This window comes from Chanodichthys erythropterus, chromosome 10 (assembly GCF_024489055.1).
Source record: "Chanodichthys erythropterus isolate Z2021 chromosome 10, ASM2448905v1, whole genome shotgun sequence".
Classification (NCBI taxonomy): domain Eukaryota; kingdom Metazoa; phylum Chordata; class Actinopteri; order Cypriniformes; family Xenocyprididae; genus Chanodichthys; species Chanodichthys erythropterus.
This window is the reverse complement of record NC_090230.1, coordinates 1,614,609-1,635,946: the sequence shown is the minus strand read 5'-3', so window position 1 is coordinate 1,635,946 and position 21,338 is coordinate 1,614,609. Positions and strand designations below refer to the sequence as shown.

At 34.3% G+C, this 21,338-nt stretch overlaps 1 protein-coding gene across 1 annotated transcript in view; it reads left to right on the top strand.

Moving 5' to 3' along the window:
• Positions 1 to 21,338, top strand: part of slit1b (slit homolog 1b (Drosophila)) — a 69,261-nt gene that overhangs the window by 29,141 nt on the left and 18,782 nt on the right. Inside the window, exons 15-31 of the mRNA XM_067399295.1 lie at positions 1,319 to 1,342; positions 1,484 to 1,628; positions 2,004 to 2,078; positions 2,165 to 2,308; positions 3,929 to 4,072; positions 4,160 to 4,326; positions 4,519 to 4,657; positions 4,757 to 4,825; positions 6,298 to 6,369; positions 6,466 to 6,537; positions 6,713 to 6,784; positions 8,464 to 8,627; positions 8,702 to 8,826; positions 18,023 to 18,117; positions 18,194 to 18,333; positions 18,433 to 18,529; positions 20,271 to 20,408. Of these exons, the coding sequence (XP_067255396.1) occupies positions 1,319 to 1,342; positions 1,484 to 1,628; positions 2,004 to 2,078; positions 2,165 to 2,308; positions 3,929 to 4,072; positions 4,160 to 4,326; positions 4,519 to 4,657; positions 4,757 to 4,825; positions 6,298 to 6,369; positions 6,466 to 6,537; positions 6,713 to 6,784; positions 8,464 to 8,627; positions 8,702 to 8,826; positions 18,023 to 18,117; positions 18,194 to 18,333; positions 18,433 to 18,529; positions 20,271 to 20,408 (1,882 nt within the window). The remainder of the gene's footprint in view (positions 1 to 1,318; positions 1,343 to 1,483; positions 1,629 to 2,003; positions 2,079 to 2,164; positions 2,309 to 3,928; positions 4,073 to 4,159; positions 4,327 to 4,518; positions 4,658 to 4,756; positions 4,826 to 6,297; positions 6,370 to 6,465; positions 6,538 to 6,712; positions 6,785 to 8,463; positions 8,628 to 8,701; positions 8,827 to 18,022; positions 18,118 to 18,193; positions 18,334 to 18,432; positions 18,530 to 20,270; positions 20,409 to 21,338) is intronic.

Genomic DNA, 21,338 nt, shown 5'->3' with positions numbered 1-21,338 from the left:
TTTAATTCCTGAATGAATCGGTGCTTTTGAACAAGTCAGTTAAATGAATGATTCAATGACTCACAAACAGTCACTGGTTTCATTCCTGAAGGAATCAGTGTTTTTGAACAATTTTGGTTGAGTAAATGATTCAGTGATTTGCTCATGAAGACAGTCACTTGTTTAGTTCTTGCATGAATCAGCGTTTTTGAAGTCATTAAATGTATGATTTAATGAGTCAATCATATAAACAGCCATGGGTTTCATTCCTAAATGAATAAGTGTTTTTGAACAATTTCGGTTGGGTAAATGATTCAATGATTTCCTCATGTAGACAGTTACTTGTTTTGTTCCTGAATAAATGTTTTTGAATGAATCAGTTGAATGAATGATTCATTGACTCAGTCATAGCCAGTCACAGTTTAGTGCTTGAATGAATCAGCATTGTTGAACAAATGCAAATGATTTAAAGGGGTGGTATAATACTATTTTACAATATGTAAAATAAGTCTCTGATGTCCCCAGAGTGTGTATGTTACTTTGTCACTTTTTGAGGGTGAGCAAAAGTGCTCCATTTTTGTGTGTCCCTTTAAATACACATGAGCTGCTGCTCCTAAGCAGAGGACAGGGTTTCAAATTCTTTGATTATCATATTCTGTCATGATAATCTATAAATTGCTCATGTGGGAACTGTTGTAAGGTGCCTACAGAGCCAGAGAATATATGCTGCATGAAGAACAGATGTAGTTTAGTTTAATTACGGTTATAACTTATGTTGGCATCTTGCTTTTATGATATTCTTTTGCATTTGTGTTACATACTGTATTACAATAACATGGCCTCACCTCTTTGTTGTGTGTTCTCGGGGGCAGGGTTTATGTAAATTTTAGGGTTAGTGATGTCACCAACCTGGGAAGAAGCTTGATGTAGTCCCTACCAGCCGTTTGTTGTAGTCCTTAAACAGAATTCTTTAAAAGAAAATATCTCCTTTTGCTTTGAACTTTGAGCATCAAAAAGACTTTTCTCATAAAGACAGTCACTTTTTTCTGAATGAATGTTTTTGAATGAATCAGTTGAATGAATGATTTATTGACTCAGTCATAGTCAGTCACGTGCTGCTACCTACTAGCATAAAGATGTAACCTGCAGAAAAAGTGACTGAACATCACACAATCAAATAGATTTAAGTGTAAATGCCAGTATATTAGAGAAGATCTTTGGTTTCAGTCTTTAATTGTCCAGCTTTAGGTCTCAAATCTACATCTGTGCTGGCTTCATGTTTATCTATCCTTTCATAGCAGCTGTATTTTCTGTTTTCTTGCATGTGTTGCCATAACAGCCAAGGAACAATACCACATCCCAGGTAAGTTGATTCTGTCTGTTAAGTATCTCTTTTAGACAAAAATCTGTTTTTGTGTATATATAGTGTAACCAAATAATGGACAATTTATACTCTCCTGTCATTAATGGTGGTTCTCTGAAAGCATCTTTATATTTGACTCAGGTGCAGAGGACACACGTTTGAATAAGGACTGCAACAGCAAGCCTGTATGTCCACCCAAATGTCGCTGTGAAGCTACTGTAGTGGACTGCTCAAACTTACGCTTAACCAAGTTCCCAGAGCACCTTCCGCTTTCTACAACTGAACTGTAAGAGAATGCATTGAACAAAAAAACAAAAGAATTACAATTACAATATGTTCCAGCATCTAGTGAGATGCCTACGTAGGGAATATTTTTGAAGATATCCACAATATGTACTCGATACGAAGACTGTTTAAGGTAGACTGCATATTTGTGTAAATGCTTTTTTAACAAGCTCAGTGAAAAAATCCATTAAAGTTTGAGTGAAGCAACAGAAATGTTGATTATAAACACAATTCCTAAAGTACCAAAAGTTATTGATAAAAATAATGCAGTCTAATTAAAAATTGAGTGTTTAACCCAAAATGTATGTTTTGTGTATTTTTGTGCTGCTTATACCTTTATAGTATCACATTGTTAGCTTCATTGTCTTTCTTTCAGACGTCTCAATAACAATGACCTCTCTATCCTGGAGGCAACAGGACTCTTTCGGTCCCTCACACATCTCAAGAAAATGTGAGATTGACATTTTTGTACTACATAATACAATGAAACAATGCCAAAATACACTGTATTACTTAGTGATAAACTTTCTCTCACAGAAACCTTAGCAACAATAAAATCACTGAGATTGAGGATGGAGCTTTCGATGGTGCATCCTCTGTGGTTGAACTTCACCTGACTGCCAACCACCTGGTGTCCATACGTGGAGGAATGTTCCGGGGAATGGACGGATTACGCATGCTGCAAGTGTCCTTTTCATTATCATTTCTGCCACAGCATTTCTAGCACTCTTGAGAAGCATACTAGATAACTGGTTGTGGTTTTACATAACTAAAATAGTTTGAAGTTAGTTTCAAGTCTGTATTTTTGCCACTAATCAGTTGCCAATGGATACAATTAGAGATTATTTTTTTAATTGATTGATTGATTGATTGATTGGTTAATTGATCGATTGATTGATTGATTGATTGATTGATTGATCAATTGATTGATTGATTGATTGATTGATTGATTGGTAGGATGACTGATTGATAGTAGGTTAATAGATTGGTTGGTTGACTGATTTGTATGGTAGGATGACTGATTGATTTTTGGATTAATAAATTGTCTGGTTGACCAATCGATTGGTATGAATAATTGATTGGTTGGTTGATTAATAGATTGTAGAGCTGCAAGATTAATCGTAAAAGATTGTGAACTTGATCTTGAAAGACCCATACAATCTCATTCCTAAATGACAACGATTCGGTCATATCTATTAAACCTTTGACAAAATCATACCGGAACATTCAACTCTGCATTGGCACTGCTGCTGAGCCAGAGAGAGCAATTGTCATGTATGATACAGTAAGTACAGCTTCACAAACAGTCTTTTCAACCACATAGTATAATTATTTCCATGTTACAAATATTCAAATCATCACAGAAGAACTGGGATAAAAGTATGTAGTTTGGATATAAACACTTATGTATACGGTAGTGATCAAAATAGAGCAAATCACCTTTTGAAAGTAATTTGGTGCTTTAAAAAAACAATTACATCATTGAACCACTAGGTGGAGACAAGTGACTGTAAATACTGTAGTTGTCATTGAATCATTTATTCAAAAGATTTTTTCAGAAATGCTGATCCAGTAAAGTAAACAAGTAAACAAATAAAGTATGTATGAGTCATTGAATCATTCATTCAAACCAATTTTTAAATAATACATTCAAATTAATTAATCATTTTAAACAGACTGCAGCAATTAACATTTTGTCAGAACCTCTAGTAAATAAATTGTTATTTTGTTGTCTGTTCAGAATAGTGGGAGAACCGTGAACTTTTTGAAACAAAATAAATTCTCAATTTATCCAGAATCATGCAGCTCTAATAGATTGGTTGACTGATTGATTGATTGATTGATTGATTGATTGATTGATTGATTGATTGATTGATTGATTGATTGATTGATTGATTGATTGACTGACTGGTAGGATGACTGATTAATTGGTTTGTTGGTTGTTTGATTGATTTGTTGGTTGATTGGTTGTTAACTTGATTGATTGAACATTGGTTGACCGATTGATTGGTTGGAAATCAAAATGAATGAAATATTGAAGTTTGAAAGAATGAGTCTTTATTGTTGAGCACTGGTATTAAATTAATTATCTCAGCTGTATAGGATGTTAATATGTTTGCATTTAAGCTGTCCATTTCTTTAAAAGTATTATTTACAAAAACAAAACACTGCACAATTGTACAAATGTATAATTTCTCAAGAACAATCGAAGTAAACACAGCCGTTCTGGATTTATTTTCATTGTTCCTCACAGTCTTCCTGAGGCTACACTCTAAATCCTTTTTTTTCTGTCATTGTTAGGATGCTCAGAAATAATCGCATCCGTTGCATCCACAACAGCAGCTTCTCAGGCCTGCAGAATGTACGTCTGCTCTCGCTCTACGACAACCAGCTTACCACGATCATGCCTGGAGCCTTTGACATGCTGCCAAATCTCTCCACCCTGTAAAAGACGCTTGTTCTTGCTGCTTTTTATGAATGTATATATGAGCTGAATATATGCTGTATGTTAATCTCCATTATCAATTTCAGAAACCTGCTTGCAAACCCTTTTAATTGTGACTGTCGTCTGTCCTGGTTGGGAGAGTGGCTACGATCTCGACAGATTGTGACAGGGAACCCTCGCTGTCAGAACCCACCCTTCCTTAGAGAGATCCCACTGCAGGATGTGGCAAAGCCAGACTTCCTCTGTGAGAAGGGTAAATGGACTGTTTGGGGTTTTTTAGATTGAGTTTATCATTGTCTCTGTACTTTCTTTTCATCATTTGGCAGGCCGAATGCACTCTTTTAATTTAAAGTATTTAATTTAATATTGGCTAACTACTCATCAACAGTCATGCCATAATTTCTATGACTGTATTTCTAAATATATCTGTTCCATATACTTTCAGCGATCATTGAAGATGACATGAGCTGTGTCCCTAAGCCAGAGTGTCCAGAGGAGTGCACTTGTCTGGAGACGGTGGTGCGCTGCAGTAACAAACACTTGTTCGGTTTACCTCGTGGCATCCCACACAATGTCACTGAACTGTGAGTCATGTTCGAGTGGGCGCAAGGGTTTATGCAGATGCTTCGGGATTCCTGTCTGGCAGTATTTGGATGTCTCATAAACTCTTTATGTCTCCATAGATATCTGGATGGGAATCTGTTTGTTGCGGTTCCCAAAGAGCTCTCGGCGTTCAAACACCTGCAGCTGGTGTGAGTGTTAAGCTTCAGCTGTGACCTCTGTTCACTCCAGCACTCCCATATTAGTCTGTTTATTATGTTCATATTCAAGATTATATCAGATTCAGTTTTATTGTCTTTGTGCATATAATATTATATAATATAATATATATACAGGACCTAAAACTTTTTGCCACATCTGCCAAAGGCCGGTGACTTACTAGACAGATACTAGTTTAGATACTAGTGAAAATTCACAATCCTCTATTCCAATTTCAAAACCACAGCTAAAACTACTAGCTTAACTAATATAATTTTAATAACCTACATTTTTAAAGACAGTAATAAAATATAAGAAAAAAATAATCAAATTACAAGCAATAGCACAAATAAATACAATACAACAAAGATATAAATGAAGTAAACAGTGCTTTTCAGGCAGGTCTAACAGTAGTTTTCAGGTACAGAAATTCAGGTACTGCATATTCTTCATATTCTTCAGTTCAAGAGCAGCGAGTGATTTTTTTTTTTTTCTTTGTTGTTTGGTTAACATTAAAAACACAGACTTTTTCAAAATTTTTTACAAAATGTAACCCTTTCCAATGTAAATATTCAAGGGCGAGCTATGTGAGAAGTTCAACATCCGAAATTGCGTGCCCTGAAAGGCACATCTCAGAAAGTGCGCAAATACTAAGTTGAGCTCCCTTTAATGCCTATAAATATATATATTTATTTATAGCATAATAAAACATATTTATTATTATTATTATTATTATTATTATAGAATTCATCACATGCTATTACTATATTATATACTATTTTAAAATTATTAATAATAATTACTAATAATAATAATTTTTGTGTTATATACAATTAATGAGAGAATATTATAATATGATATCATATTATATAGATTATTATTAATAATAATAAAATCTATTAACATTGTTCTTGTTATATTGGTAACACTTTAGTATAGGGAACACATTCACTATTAACTATGACTTTTCCCTCAGTAAACTCCTAATTTACTTCTTATTAATAGTTAGTAAGATAGTTGTTGTTAAGTTTAGGTATTTGGTAGGATTAAGAATGCAGAATAAGGCATTAATATGTGCTTAATATGTACTAATAAACAGCCAATATCATAGTAATATGCATGCTAATAAGCAACTATAGTTAAGACCCTAAATTAAAGTGTTACCGCATATTATATATATTATTAGTAATATGTTACAAGTCATATTATGTATTATTATATACATTAATAACAATAATAATAATAACAACAGTTGTTCATTATTATTGTATGTTTCACTTGATGAGAGTACAAATAATGACAAATAATAAAATTAATAACAATAAAAATGACATTAAAACTAAAAGAAACTTGTAGTGAAAAAAATTGAATTTTTAATTTTTAATTATTATTCATTATTTTATTATTATTATATAATGTTTCACTTAATGACAGTACATATAAAATATTTTGTGCTTTATTTCAGTGACCTGAGCAACAATAAAATCAGTTCCTTGTCCAACTCGTCTTTCGCCAACATGAGTCAGCTGACCACACTGTGAGCCTGAAACATACACAGACACATTTCCATTGACTGCTGTTGACTGTGAATGTGTTTCTATAATCATCTATCTTGTGTTGTCATGATTTACAGCATCTTGAGTTATAACGCCCTGCGCTGTATCCCTCCTCTTGTGTTTAAAGGACTGTCCTCTCTTCGACTGCTGTGAGTTTCTCTCAAATCATATTTCTCTTGTGCCATCGCTTTTAGCTTATTGTCTTACAGAAATTCATGTTTTTATGATTGTTAAAGCAGGTTGTTTTAACTGAAATATAAATATAATTGTTTGACCTCCTCTCAACCCACATGTTTTCTCCTCGCTGTTGTCCATTTTTTGCAGATCTCTCCATGGCAACAATATATCTGAATTACACCAAGAAATCTTCAGAGATGCTGCATCTCTATCACACCTGTGAGTCACACCTGTTTTGTCTCTATACATTCACACATGTATATAAAGACAAGCAAGACGCGATCACACTTCTTTCTGTCTTGCCTGCACTTAAAGATATATATATCAAACACGTCCAGCTCATATTTCATCCCATAATCAATAGATCGTTTATTTAATGTATTCTTTAATTTATTCTGATTCAAATAAAATGAAATATTTTTTGTAAAATTAGAGAATTGCCATTGAGAACAGAATTTTTTGATTATTAGTTTTAAACTATTATAGTACTTATTAAAATTTTGATTTAGCTTTTATTTTCATACAGTATTTTTGTATAGTTTTCCATTTTAGTTTTATTTCAGATAGTTGTCAGGGCACTACTTCTAATTTTTGTTAGTTTTTTAAGTTTACATTTTCATAATATTTAAATTAGAGCTGTCAAATGATTAAAATGTTTAATCTAATTAATTACATGATGTGCCAGTTAATTAATCTAATTAATCACACATCATGTTTGGCTGAGAAATTACCCTCAAAAGATCATTTAAAGTCATTATTGTGTTAAATGAGAAAAACAACAAAAAGACATTACAAAAAGTAGCTTTAGAAACAAATACTTTATTTGATTCAACATAGAATTTATTACACATAAACCTTTAGGCTTTAATGGCCATGATTTTTTTTCAATAGCTGCATTGAGGTCATTGAATCATTCATTCATTTGATTTGTTCAAAGGACTGATTTGTTCAGGAATGAAGTAAATGGCTGACACACAACAGTTCTGCTCTGGCTTTATTGGTAATATTTTTGTTGGCAAAAATTAGCAAAAGCAGACAATATTGTGTCTAAAATATAACACAGTATTAACTTATTTATTGAACTGTTATATAAAAATCAATATCACATTTGCACTTTTGCTATTCAAGACAAAAAAAGTTGAAAATTATTTGTCATTTTTATTATTGTTTAAATGTTTATATAGCTTTAATTATTTTTTATTTCTTTTTTTTATTTACTTTTTATTTTAGCTTTATTTCAATTACCGAAATATTATTTTAAACTTATTTTGTTTCCATAAGTAATTATTTTATTTTCATTTGGAAATGAAGTGCTTTACATAGTTTAAAACTATTTATCATTTTTTATTACTTTTTTAATATTTCTATATAGCTTTTGTTTTCTTTTTTTTTTTCAGTTTTTGCTTTAGTAAATTTGTGTAATTCATTTCAGTTTGTTTCCAAGGCTTTTTTTTTTTTTTTTGCATTTTAGGTTTGTTTTTTAATCTAATATTTATATTTATATTTTATTTTAGTTTTATTTCAATTTCTGAATATTATTTTTACATTTTAATACTGTCATAAGTATTATTTTATTTGGACATTTTAAGTACATTACCTAGATCTAAAAAAAATAGAAAAAAGTTTAAAACAATTTAAGACCATTTAAAATGAACAAAAATGTTTATAAAAAATTAATGATGAAAGAAAAATGTAAATAATTTTAAAATTAATTACAGTAAATAATAAGGAAAAGTATAAAAAAATGGACATCAAGTTTAAAACTGTCAACAATTTTGGATAAGCCTTATGGATATGAATGCATGAATTTACTGTCAAACAAATACTCACCATGTCAGCGACCACATTTGTTTTGCATTTTACCTCCATATGTGTTTTCTGTGATTAAATTTCTCAAGGGCCATTGGTGCAAATCCGCTGTACTGTGACTGTCGGCTGCGTTGGCTTTCTGATTGGGTGAAAAGTGGGTACAAGGAACCTGGTATCGCCCGTTGTGCCGGGCCTCAGGGTATGGAGGGAAAACTACTGCTCACAACACCAGGCAATACCTTCCAATGCACAGGTGGGTGAAAAACATCACAGAAAGAAAAGCCATTTCCCTTCAGAATTGTGCATAAGAGGTCTGATCTTCCTCAGGTCCCGTGGATCTGTCTGTCTCTTGGAAATGCAGCCCATGTTCTTCAAACCCCTGCCAGAATCAAGGCCGGTGCCACAACGACCCCGTTCATCAGTACAAGTGCAGCTGTCCACAGGGTTACAAGGTCCTGATCACACATTACTGAAAAGTACAGTACTACTGATACGATTTCACTACTGATGAAATCGATTAACACAATAATTTCAACTTGTCCCCAAACAAAAATCGCAATGACTTTAAATCTGAAGGACAAACACATTAGTGAAATTTCACGGCCAAAAAAGGTGCATTGTCTGTTGTCACGGGTAGATGCCATCATTTCAGAAGTGAGGGGGACAGAAATGTCAGGTGTAATACCGGTTTTTATCTGACCTTTGTTTAATTGACAGATTTTATTTTTCAACTTATCTCTTGCTTTTAATTCAGTAAGAAATCAAATACACTGCTGAACAATAACAACTAATATCTATAATATTTTTTCCTATATTTTATGATAATCATACGATTGGTTTATGTACTACGAACACTTGTGCATTAAGTCCTCATGGATTTTATACAATGTAAAAAAAATACTCAGTACCTACTGTATCAAAAGTTTGGAAACTTAATTATTTAATGTTTATGAAAGAAGTCTCTTCTGCTCACTAAGGCTACATTTAAAAATGCTGTAAAAACAGTAATATTGTGAAATAGTATTACAATTTAAAATAGCAGTTTTCTACAGTATGTGAATATACTCTGAAATGTAATTTATTTCTGTGATCAAAGCTGAATTTTCAGCTTCATTACTCCAGTCTTCAGTGTCACATGATCCTTCAGAAATCATTCTAATATGCTGATTTGCTGCTCAAGAAACATTTCTGATTATTATTATCAATGTTGAAAACGTCTCAGTTACATATGTAACGTACGTCGGAACTGATCGATGAATTGGGGATCGCTTTCGGAGACCAATCTACTTCAAATGAAAGAAAAACGAGCCAATGCATATTGGCATGCGATAATTGCAACAGCCACGCTGCAGCGCAAAGACACCATCTCCCGGGGAGCAGATCCTCCCATCTCTGGGTCGCCCGTCTCAGGACCGCTTGCTCTTACGCTTGCCGGCTGGTTTGGCGGGGACCTGGACGGGCTGGGTGTTCCCCTTGCTGCCGGCCGCCTGCCGCCCGCCACCTAGGTGTATGCTGCTGCTTAGGCTGACCAGGGGCGGAGGCGGCCACAGGGGGGCAACAAGCAGGTGGAGGCAGCAGGTGGTGGTCGGGGCAGGATGTGCTTAATCGCCTCGCTGGGTGAAGTTTTCAACTGCATCACCAAAGAGGCCTTCCTTACAGACAGGGGCTTTGAAGAACCGAACTTTGTCGGGCTCACGCATATCTGCCAGGTTCAGCCACAGGTGGAGCTCCTGGACCAATAAGGTGGACATCGCCCGACCCAGGGAGGGTAGTTCCAACCCAGGGGTTATGCAAGAACTGCGTACAGTGACGGACCTCACCCTGTGGGCGATGAAAGTCACTGCACGCAGTTCCTGCATAACCCCTGGGTCGGAACTACCCAAGTGCAAGAGAACTTACATGCTCGGGATGGGAGACGTGGATTACCCCGCCAAGAGGTAGTGGTCTTGGGACACAGTTGCATCGCCACAGACCGCTCCACTGGGGGGAGCTACACGTACCCCTTAGCTGCCCTGCCGTCGAGGGTAGTGAGGGAGGAAGAGGGACCAGACCAGCTTTGGGCAGAAAAATGGAAATGGCCACAGCTACACAAACAGTACAATAGTGCAAGCCTGTTGTGAGCACTCACACACTTATTGAAGATGCAAGCTCTCAGCTGTAGAAAGAGCAATCTCATTGAAGGCGCATTCTCCAGCGAGCTGTGAGAACAGTTGTTTGTGCGTCGTCACACCCGCAGAAGCTCCTTCCTAAAGAACAGCTCATCTTCCACCACTCTTCAAGAAAACACAAAGCAGGAACAGCACGTGTTCGGCTTCGAAGCGAAAAGCAAATATGTGAAGCACCTGCTGCTCATTAAATACTCACGCTGCAGTGCAGAGCAGCTGTTGCAGTTATTTTTCTTACACTCAAATTGGTCTCCCAAATCGATCCCCAATTCATCAGTCAGTTCCGAGGTATGATTAAGAAAAGAGAGGAATTAATACTTATATTAATCAAGCATGCATTAAATTGATCAGAATTGACAGTGAAGACATTTATAACTTTACAGAATAATTCTATTTAATTAATTTAAATAAATAATTGCTGTTCATTGCATTTTCTATTCATCAAAGTATCCTGAAAAATAATATGCATCATGGTTTCCACAACAATTAAAGCAGCAATTAAAGTGTTTTCAGCATTGATAATGATCAGAAATGTTTCTTGAGCATCAAATCAGCATATTAGAATGATTTCTGTGATCATGTGACACTGAAGACTGTAATGATGCTGAAAATTCAGCTTTGATCACAGAAATAAATACATATTACAATATAATCACATAGTAAACAGTTATTTTGAATTGTAATAATATTTTGCAATATTACTGTTTATACTGTATTTTTAATTAAATAAATGGAGCCTTGGTGAGCAGAAGAGACTTCTGTAAAAAACAATAAAAAGGCTGTCAATTAGCATTTAATTATTCATTTACTTTATTGTCAATAAATACCTTGAAAAGGCTTAAAAAACACACATAAACCATATGTGACCCGTGTTGGCAAAACTCTAGCAATGCTCCAAACAGTAATAAAACATCTAAAATTAACTGGATGTTTTTTAAGAGGAGTGCCTTTTTCTCTGCTTACTTCTGGATGACTGTTCCGTCTCACCACATGTTGTAGGCCTATCGTTGCAAAGCGCAGCATCCCAGCTTTGTGAATATTCATAGCGAATTCTTGATGACATGAGTCCAAACTAGAGAATGTGATTTTCAAACTCATGCTGATGAAAACAAAACGATCACGCTGACTGACTTTTCCAAAGCGCACACATAAGAGATGCGTCTCTTGTAAGATGAATCTCCACAATCTCGCGCAAACATAATCTGTTATGTCTTAAACGAATGTTTGGTTAACGGTTGGAGGAAAAAATCTGATGTGTAACATTATATTAAATCAGTGCATTGCAGTAGGTATTAATATAAAGTGCTCAGCATAAATGAGTACAACTTTGAAAAGTAACATTTTAAACAATATCTCAATGAACACAAAAACAATTTCCAAAATGTTGACAAGACTAAGTTTTATATTACATCTGTTTAACTTATAACATGAAAGTAAGGTTAATAATATAACTTGGAGAACAAAATTTTCAGTTTTACTCAAATTAGGGTGATGCAAAAATGAGTACACCCCACTGAAAGTCTCTGGAGCAAAGCTAAATTTTAGACTACAAATGTCTAATTTAACACTAATTCAACCACAGGTGAGTCTAATTATTCATTACACAAGTGTCCAGCAGACAGTTGACTATAAAAGGATGTTAAAACCCCTTCCCATTTCATGCTGTCAGCAATGGCACCACATGGAAGAGAAATGTAACAAGACCTGAGAAAAAAATAATTTCTTTTCACCAGAAAGGTGAAGGCTACCAGAAGATCAGAAAAGCTTTACTTATGAGTCAGAATTCTATAGCAAAAACTGTACAAAAATGTAAAAAAGATGGAACTGCACCCATCTCACAGAGACGTCCAGGTCATCCACGGAAGTTAACACCTCGACAGGAGCGTCTTCTGATGAGAAGGGTTGAAGAAAATCGGCATGCAAGTCCACTGCAGTTATCTAAAGAAGCAGAAAGCCAAACTGGGGTGAATATTTCCCGTGACACAATACGGCGTAAACTGCAGAGGAATGGCATGCATGGGTGCTGTCCACGAAAGAAGCCTCTCCTAAAGCCCAGGCACAAAAAAAGCCTGCCTAGATTTTGCCAGGGCCCATGCTGACAAAGATGAAGACTACTGGGACACTATACTCAGGAGTGATGAGACCAAGATAAATGTTTTTGGAACTGATGGCTTCAAAACTGTATGGCGCAAAGGTGAGGAATACAAAGAAAAATGCATGGTGCCTACAGTGAAACATGGTGGTGGCAGTGTCCTTATTTGGGGCTGCATGAGTGCTGCTGGTGTCAGGGAGCTTCATTTCATTGATGGCATCATGAATTCACAGATGTACTGCTCTATACTGGAAGAGATGCTACCATCACTCCGTGCCCTTGGTTGCCGTTCACTTTTCCAACATGACAATGATCCTAAACACACATCTAAGACCACTGTTGGATTTCTGAAGAAGAACAGGGTGAAAGTGATTCAGTGGCTTCTGATCTGAACCCAATCGAACACCTATGAGGAATTCTGGAGAGACAAGTTGAGTATCACTCTCCATCCAGCATCCAGTCTCTAAAAGAGGTAATTCTTGAAGAATGGAAAAAGATAGAGTTGCAAAATTTCGTCAACTTGTTCATTCCATGCCTAGAAGACTTGGTGCTGTCATTAAAAATCATGGAGGCCATACAAAGTACTAGATGTAGTAGTTTTTGTTGTGGGGTGTACTCATTTTTGCATCACCCTAATTTGAGTAAAACTGAAAAATATGTAATCTAAGTTATATTATTTACCTTACTTTCATGTTATAAGTTAAACAGGTGTTATATTAAACTTAGTCTTGTCAACATTTTGGAAATTGTTTTTGTGTCCATTGAGATATTATTTAAAATGTTACTTTTCAAAGGGGGTGTACTCATTTGCACTGAGCACTGTAGGTCTGTCTCAATGTTAAAGGTGCCACAGAATTGAAAATTGAATTTTTGGGATCATTAATATATACGCCCCCAATATTTGCATATGCCAGCTTATGTTCAAGGCATTAGACAAGGGCAGGCAGTAATAACGTCTGGAGCTGCACACAGCTGAATCATCAGACTAGGTAAGCAAGCAAGGACAATAGCGAAAAATGGTAGATGGAGCAATAATAACTGAAGTGATCCATGATATCATGATATTTTTAGTGATATTTGTAAATTGTCTTTCTAAATGTTTCGTTAGCATGTTGCTAATGTACTGTTAAATGTGGTTAAAGTTACCATTGTTTCTTACTGTATTCACGGAGACAAGAGTCATCGCTATTTTCATTTTTGCAGTCTGTATAATTCATAAACACAACTTCATTCTTTATAAATCTCTCCAACAGTGTGTAATGTTAGCTTTAGCCATGGAGCATAGCCTCAAACTCATTCAGAATCAAATGTAAAAATCCAAATAAATGGGTCATTCCACGAAATCGGTGCCTTTTCAACTTTGAAAAATTAAAAAATAAAATAAGTTTAATTTAAAAAAAAAAATTATATATATGGAATGAAGACAACTTAAAATGACAAGAAATTGTATTGGGCCATCTCAGGCTATATAATTTTTTATTTTATTACTACTTTTCTTCCTCATGTTTTGATATTTTTGTCAACCCCGTTACAGACATAATCATCACTATATGCTACAGTTTTAATTAGAACTATGTAATAGTTTTTTACATATATGAGCAGTATTTTTGTCACTTTTTTCACTGGGGTTGTTTCAAATTTGGTATTTTTTAAACAAATCATATTTTTGTCATTCAGATGACCAAAAACATCCTAATTTTGAATGCTGATCACCTGTCAATTAAGAAAAATATATATATTTACAAGAGAGATATTAAAAGAAGGGCTTTGTCCAAAACAAAATAAAGTGATTGTTACAACTGAAAAACTTGGAAGGCCATTTCAAATATTATTTTTACATTATTTATTAAATTAATGACAGTAACAGGATTGACATAATGGTAACAGGACTGACCAGAGTAACAGGGATGACGGGACACATTCTTCAGCATACAATCTACTTATTTTTTTACAAAATACTGTAACGTTTCTTACTTTTTAATTTACATTATACTGTTTTGCATTCACTTTGCATGGCTGTATTAGTGAAACATTTAATTTCTAAGAGATCAAGAGCCTTATTTATAAAATGTTGCACAGAAACCGTCCTAAATTTGATCTTATGATCATTTCTCTGATGTGCGTACGTGAGATTCTAAGAATGAATGTAAACACAGAAAACATATGTCTCTCTTTCCAATGTGAAATATATAGCCTAAATCACAAATAATCTTGAACTTGTGCGCAGCTGAATGGTTTCAGTTCTCGGCGTTGTAAACAACATCTAATTAATGTTGTTTACATATAAAAGATCACCAGTCATCATCCAAATCGTTTAATTTAGAATGGCGAGCTGTAAGAATAGCTTAGATTTCCAAAAAACTGCAGTAATCTGACAAGGAAAAGTGTGTACTGTTCAGACCCTGATGTGGCGCTAAGCACTTTTCTACGTTTTTTATAAATATGAGCGTTGGCGTGGATTTAACACTCTAAGATCAAATCTGTGCATATGCACGCTTTAAATGTTTTAAGGCTACTGTAATTAGACTCATGTGTCCATACGTTTTGTCTGTGTCAGTGTATCCCCTCACAGAGCATAAAATATTTACTGCCTACCGTGCCCGGCCAAAAAAAAAGATTGTTTGGATTTTAATAGGTAAATACTTAAGAACCTATGAATGGATCATTATTACAGTGATTATTATGTTTCAAGCATGTTATATGTTTGGCAATGGTTCTTTAACCCTAGGAGATGTAGTGTGTAGCTTTTCCTTTCTTAAACAAATGTGTTGAAAGATGTATCATGGCCATATTCCAGGATGACAATGCCAATATTCAACAGGGTTAAAGCTGTGAACTAATTGTTCAGAGAGCACAAAGAATCATTTTCACACATGAATGGGCACTTCTGAGTCCTGACTTTAACCTCACTGTAAGTCTTTGGGATGTGCTGGAGGAGACTTTACAGAGTGCTCACCTCTTGCATTGTCAATACAAGATCTTAACCAAAAATGTATGCACCTCCTGATGGAAATGACAGCAGAACATTTATTTCCATCAAGCGGTTAGTCTTACATTGAGCTTAAAGTCAGGACTCAGAAGTGCCCATTCATGCTGAAAAAGAACAATCATAGCAAGGGACAGGCCAAAAGCCTTACCCTTATGAGAATAAATGCAATTTTAATTATTTAAAATAATATTTAATTGACTTTACTTTGGTGTAATATTGATAAAACAATGCACAGTATTGATATGTTTTTAAATCACAAATTTATTTGTTGTTATAGTATTTCTATGTCTGGTCATTTCTTAGGGACGCAAAAGGCACCGATTTCGTGGAATGACCCAAATACTATACTCACATGATCCAATGTATGCATGCAGCATGCATGACAAACATTTTGTAAAGATCCATTTTGAGGGTTATATTAGCTGTGTGACCTTTGTTTATGCAATGTATTATAATCGCAAGCTCGGGGGTGGGGAGCGCGAGCATATTTAATGATGCCCCAAAATAGGCAGTTACAAAAATTAATTAAAAAAAATCTATGAGGTATTTTGAGCTGAAACTTCACAGACACATTCAGTGGACACCTCAGACTTATATTACATCTTTTGAAAAAGCATTCTAGGGCACCTTTAATCAAACAATAAAAGAAAAGGCGGAGAAAAGAAAAGTTGCTTGCTGCTCTTGACTGCACTTTAAGGCAAAAAATTCTTAATGCCTTAAAATAGCTTGAATGTAAACTCTAAACCTTTGCCTCATTTAATATACACAGATATATGAATATGATAATTAGCCCCGCCTCCACTCACTTGCACAAGCTCAGACGAGATCTACAACCTACTGAGGTAAATGCTTCACAATGGTATCGCTCTTTACAAATTCGGACACATAATGGTAATTAATATAATTAGCATTTTGCTTGACTATGTTATCAAGCAGCTAATAATGTGTTGCTAATGTTACACAAACCATGTTCACATTCACAAGTCAGACAGCTTCTAACAATCAGTATCATTATCTCAGAACGTCAGTGAACAAAGGCATATAGTTCATCATAACATCGTAATATGCGTCATACAGCTGCTATATTGCTAAATCGACATGATTTTTCATATCACCAGAAAAATATACAGGGATAACCTTCTTTTGAGACTCCCTTGTGCGGTCAGTTAATAGGTAATATGCTAAAGCCCGCCGGCACGTTGACGTGATTGGTTTCAAGGTAGTTTACAATGATTTCAAACCATGGGTTTGAGACTGTGTTTGGTTTACTTCAGTTTTAAAGAGAAAATACTCAGGAATGGTGTTGACTTATGAATTTGCACATGGTTTGTCTTAAAGCATGTTAAAAACACCACATATGAACAACATTAAAAACTTGATTTTCACCACAGGGGGACTTTAAAAACTTTAAAAACAAAATCAACTCCGCTGTCTCTCTTGACTTCAAACGTGTATAGTTCAGTAATTGTTTTGTCTGATTCCAACAAATCATATATCATTTTGAAGTCCTTTTAATGGAGAATGTGAAAAATATATTTCTAAATATGTATATATCACCTCGTTTTGGATAAGAATAAAACGACACGCCATGCATAGACCTTGTCTTGTCTATTTGAATTTAAATCTAGATTTCTTCACATTGGCCTCTACATGAATGCACTTGCCCGAAAAAAAGTACAGGGGACGAATTTACATTTTATTAAAAGTGTGGGGGACACATCTGTAGTGTTATTTTGTAATAATAATAATATAATATTATAGTGTTTATTAACATTGTGAAGTAGTTTTTATTTTTATATTTTCAGTTTTATTAGTTTTTATTTTGGCTTTGGTTTTTAAGTACTTGAACTTAAATGCACTTGAAGTTAAATTTTCAGTTTTATTTCAGTTAAAAATGAAATAAATAAAAATGAAAATGTTAACATGCTTTTTTGTTATGAAACTTAATATGAAAACTATGAAAACTTTTTTTCCCCAACAAGTTCTTTAAGTTTGTTTTATAAATATTTATATTTTATTTCAGCTTTATTTAAATTATTCAATAAAACTTTTTTAGCAGTATTAGTAAATGACAAAAACACTGATCCAATTTTGGTTAACCCACCCACAGAAATACTGAAACACATATCCAGGAGTTCATCCGCCAAGAAGAATAGTCCGACTGCTAAAAGCATGTTTTAGACTTCTCAAATCAATTAAACATCTCAAACAGCACACATTTTTGTAGAATATAAGCACCAAAATGCCCCATATGAATGCCGTGCCCTATAGACTTCCATTGTAAGTGTATTACTGTAAACACATTTGCTTTGCTTGCTTTTTCAACTGAAGGATGAGTCAAAACTAAGCATTAAAATGAACATTCTTTGAAATGTCTGTCTGCTGCATGTTGGTATTTATAGGGTAAAAACTGTGAGGTCTCTGTCAGCGCTTGTGAAGGCAATCCATGTGTAAATGGAGGCACCTGTTATAGCGAAGAGGCTAGAAAAGGCTTCAGGTGAGAATGCACTTTATTATTCCGCTATTGACTGAAACAAGAAACATGAAGTTCACTTTTGCATGTCTGTCTACAGCTGCATGTGTCCTCTGGGATACGATGGTCAGTTCTGTGAGGTGGATGTTGACGATTGTGTGGATAACAAGTGTGAAAATGGCACCATCTGTGTGGATGGAGTGGGAAACTACACCTGTGTCTGTCCGCACCCCTTCTCAGGTACACAATAATATTTATTTATATTGACTGAATGATTCATATGGACCATTTGTCCTTGTAGAATATGATTGGTAAATGAAGTCTGGATGTGCATTACAGGGCCAAAGTGTGAAGAGTATGAGGAAGATCTGTGCTATCCTGGTCAGAATCCCTGTCATCGCGGCTCTACTTGTATACCGACCGTCACAGGACCGAAGTAAGTGCAAGTTGTGCTGGTGCGTTTAGCTTTTTTTTATTGGCCAGGCCAATAAGATGTCTTCATTGTTATTGTAAACATGATATGTATAATATTATACGTTATCACCTTGGATTGCGATCCAAAAATAGTTGCGTCCCAATTCTGATGTGGTTGCAGACAGCTGGGAAGAAACAAATAATAAAAATACATAATGCAAAAATAAAAGTATATATAAATACAAGTAATATATAAATTAATAATATATATAAAATAAAATAAAATGATGCAAGGGATCCATAAGATTTTTTTGCTCACCAAGGCTGCATTTATTTAATCAAAAATACAGTAACAATGATGACCTGGAGCAAAAAGGCACCATCTCTTGCTCATATATAAAACTGATATCCTTATTATCCACTTCTGTCAATGCACAAAGTGATTCCTGGCAACTGGACCTTAATATCTGCCTGACGGATGAGGAATGGAATGAGGCTAAATATAGAATCCCTGTTTTATCTATGCTAGACACAGCCTTATTCAATTCAAAGTGGTACATAGACTTCATCTATCCAAGGCCAAGCTGGCAAAGATGTATTCCTCTATTGACCTCACCTGAACAAGATGTAAGCAGTCCCCTGCTACATTAGCCCATATGTTTTGGTTATGTACTTGTCCATCTGTTTTTTTGTTCACAGATTTTTGTAACTTATTCTAGAATATTTAATAAAGATGTTTGTGCAAATCCTTTAACCGCCATCTATGTGTGTGAAAATACACTTTTTAAAAAGTGAATTGGACTGTATAGCCTTTACTTCTCTGTTAGCAAGGTGTTTTTTGGGGTTTTGTGGGGCTCCCACAAGGGAGGGGCTCCGGGTCTAAGTTCGCTGTGCTGTACTTTCATAAATGATCTTTCCAACCAATTATAATTGTAAGTGGACAAACTGATGCTGAGGTCAGGTTTTGCTTGTGATTTACTGATGTGATTCTTTCTCCTTTTTTTTTTTTTTTATATGCACACGATATAAAAGCACAATGTTCTTTTGCATGCTGCTTTGTGTTGATATTGCATTGTGTTGATATGTGAATATATATATATATATTGATTGTTGTTTAAATAAATAAAAAACAAGCAAAAATACAGTACAAAATAGGAATATTGTGAAATATTATTACAATTAAAAATACTATTAAAAAAATACTATTATTTTTTAAAATACTATTAAAAATAGTATTCTGTGTGAATATATTGTAAAGTGTAATTTATTCTTGTGATCAAAGCTGAATTTTCAGCATAATTTCTCCTGTCTTCAGTGTCACATGATCCTTCAGAAATCATTCTAATATGATGATTTGATTCTCAGGAAACATTTCTGATTATTATTTGTGTGGAAACTATGATTTCTTGATTATTCAATCAATAGTTTGTTTAAAAGAAGAGTGTTTATTTGAAATAAAAATCTTTTGTAACACTATAAATGCCAAGTAACACTATAAATGCCAATTCTTTATCAGTTTTGAGAAAGAAAAAATCAACTTATTCTTAAAAAAAACCTTGTTCTTTCACCCGATGAATTTTCCTCCTCCATGTGAATAGCTCCATAGGAATGTGCCATTTCTATTCAAAATCCTGTTCACTGCAAATATTTGCTGTTGCTGTAAATAGTCTTTTCAGCTTAATGCAGCATTTAAGGTCATTCAAATAATGAAATATATAACATTTATGACCTTTCATGAAAACAGTGTGTGCTTTTGTGTTTAGATGCATCTGTCCGCCTGGTTTTGTTGGTGATGACTGCAGTAAAGATTATAACGAATGCGAGGGACATTACTGTCAGAACGGAGCTCAGTGTGTGGATCATGTGGCAGGATATTCATGCGTCTGTCCACAAGGTTACAGGTGAGTCAACACCTGATATATGATGGAAATAATCTTAAATATCCAGGTTAATTTAATTGCCCTGGTCACTTCATATGAAAGACTGATATAAAATATATAATATAAAAACTGTTAAAATGTTTTAAAATAAAAATATAGGAAGAATATCTTATAGTTAACATACACTATATTGCCAAAAGTTTTGGGATGCCTGCCTTTATGTGCACATGAACTTTAATGACATCCCATTCTTAATCCGTACACTGTAAAAAATGACCGTGATTTTAACAGTAAAAGACTGTAAAAATGCTGCGGTGAAAAGCTGTTGATTGGTTTACAGAAAGTTTCCATACTATATACGGTGAATAACTGTAATAGATCTAATGGTACATTTAATGTAATTTTACGGTAAAATACCGTTAAATTCACAGTTTTTGGAAGTGAAAAATAACAATTCATTGTAAAATTTACAGTGAAAAACCGTATATTGACATTCCCACAATTACCTGCATGACACTTCACATTTGATATATTTTCGTTGAAATAACTCTTCTTAGTTTTTCTCATTATTTTCTAATCAGTTATGTACATTAGGGTTTTATGTTACATCTAATGTTGTTAAATTAATGTTTATTGCATTTTTAAAATTTCATGCATGTTACCATGATGGTGTTTAGTGTGTGTGTGAATGACACTGTGTGCACCTTCTATATATTAGTATTGTTGTCCTCAACTTGTGGAAAAGCTGCTTGTGATGAACTTTGATTCATCATGTGACTCTCATAACCACTGTGTTTGGTGACTGTCAGTGTATTATAAAGGTACAAAACAGATATTAGTACTTCATTAGGTAGGTAAATTAACATTATATCAGTTAATGAAATATGTTATTTTACCGTAAATTTAACAGATTTAAAATGTAAAATTCACATGTCACTCCGTAAGTTTACT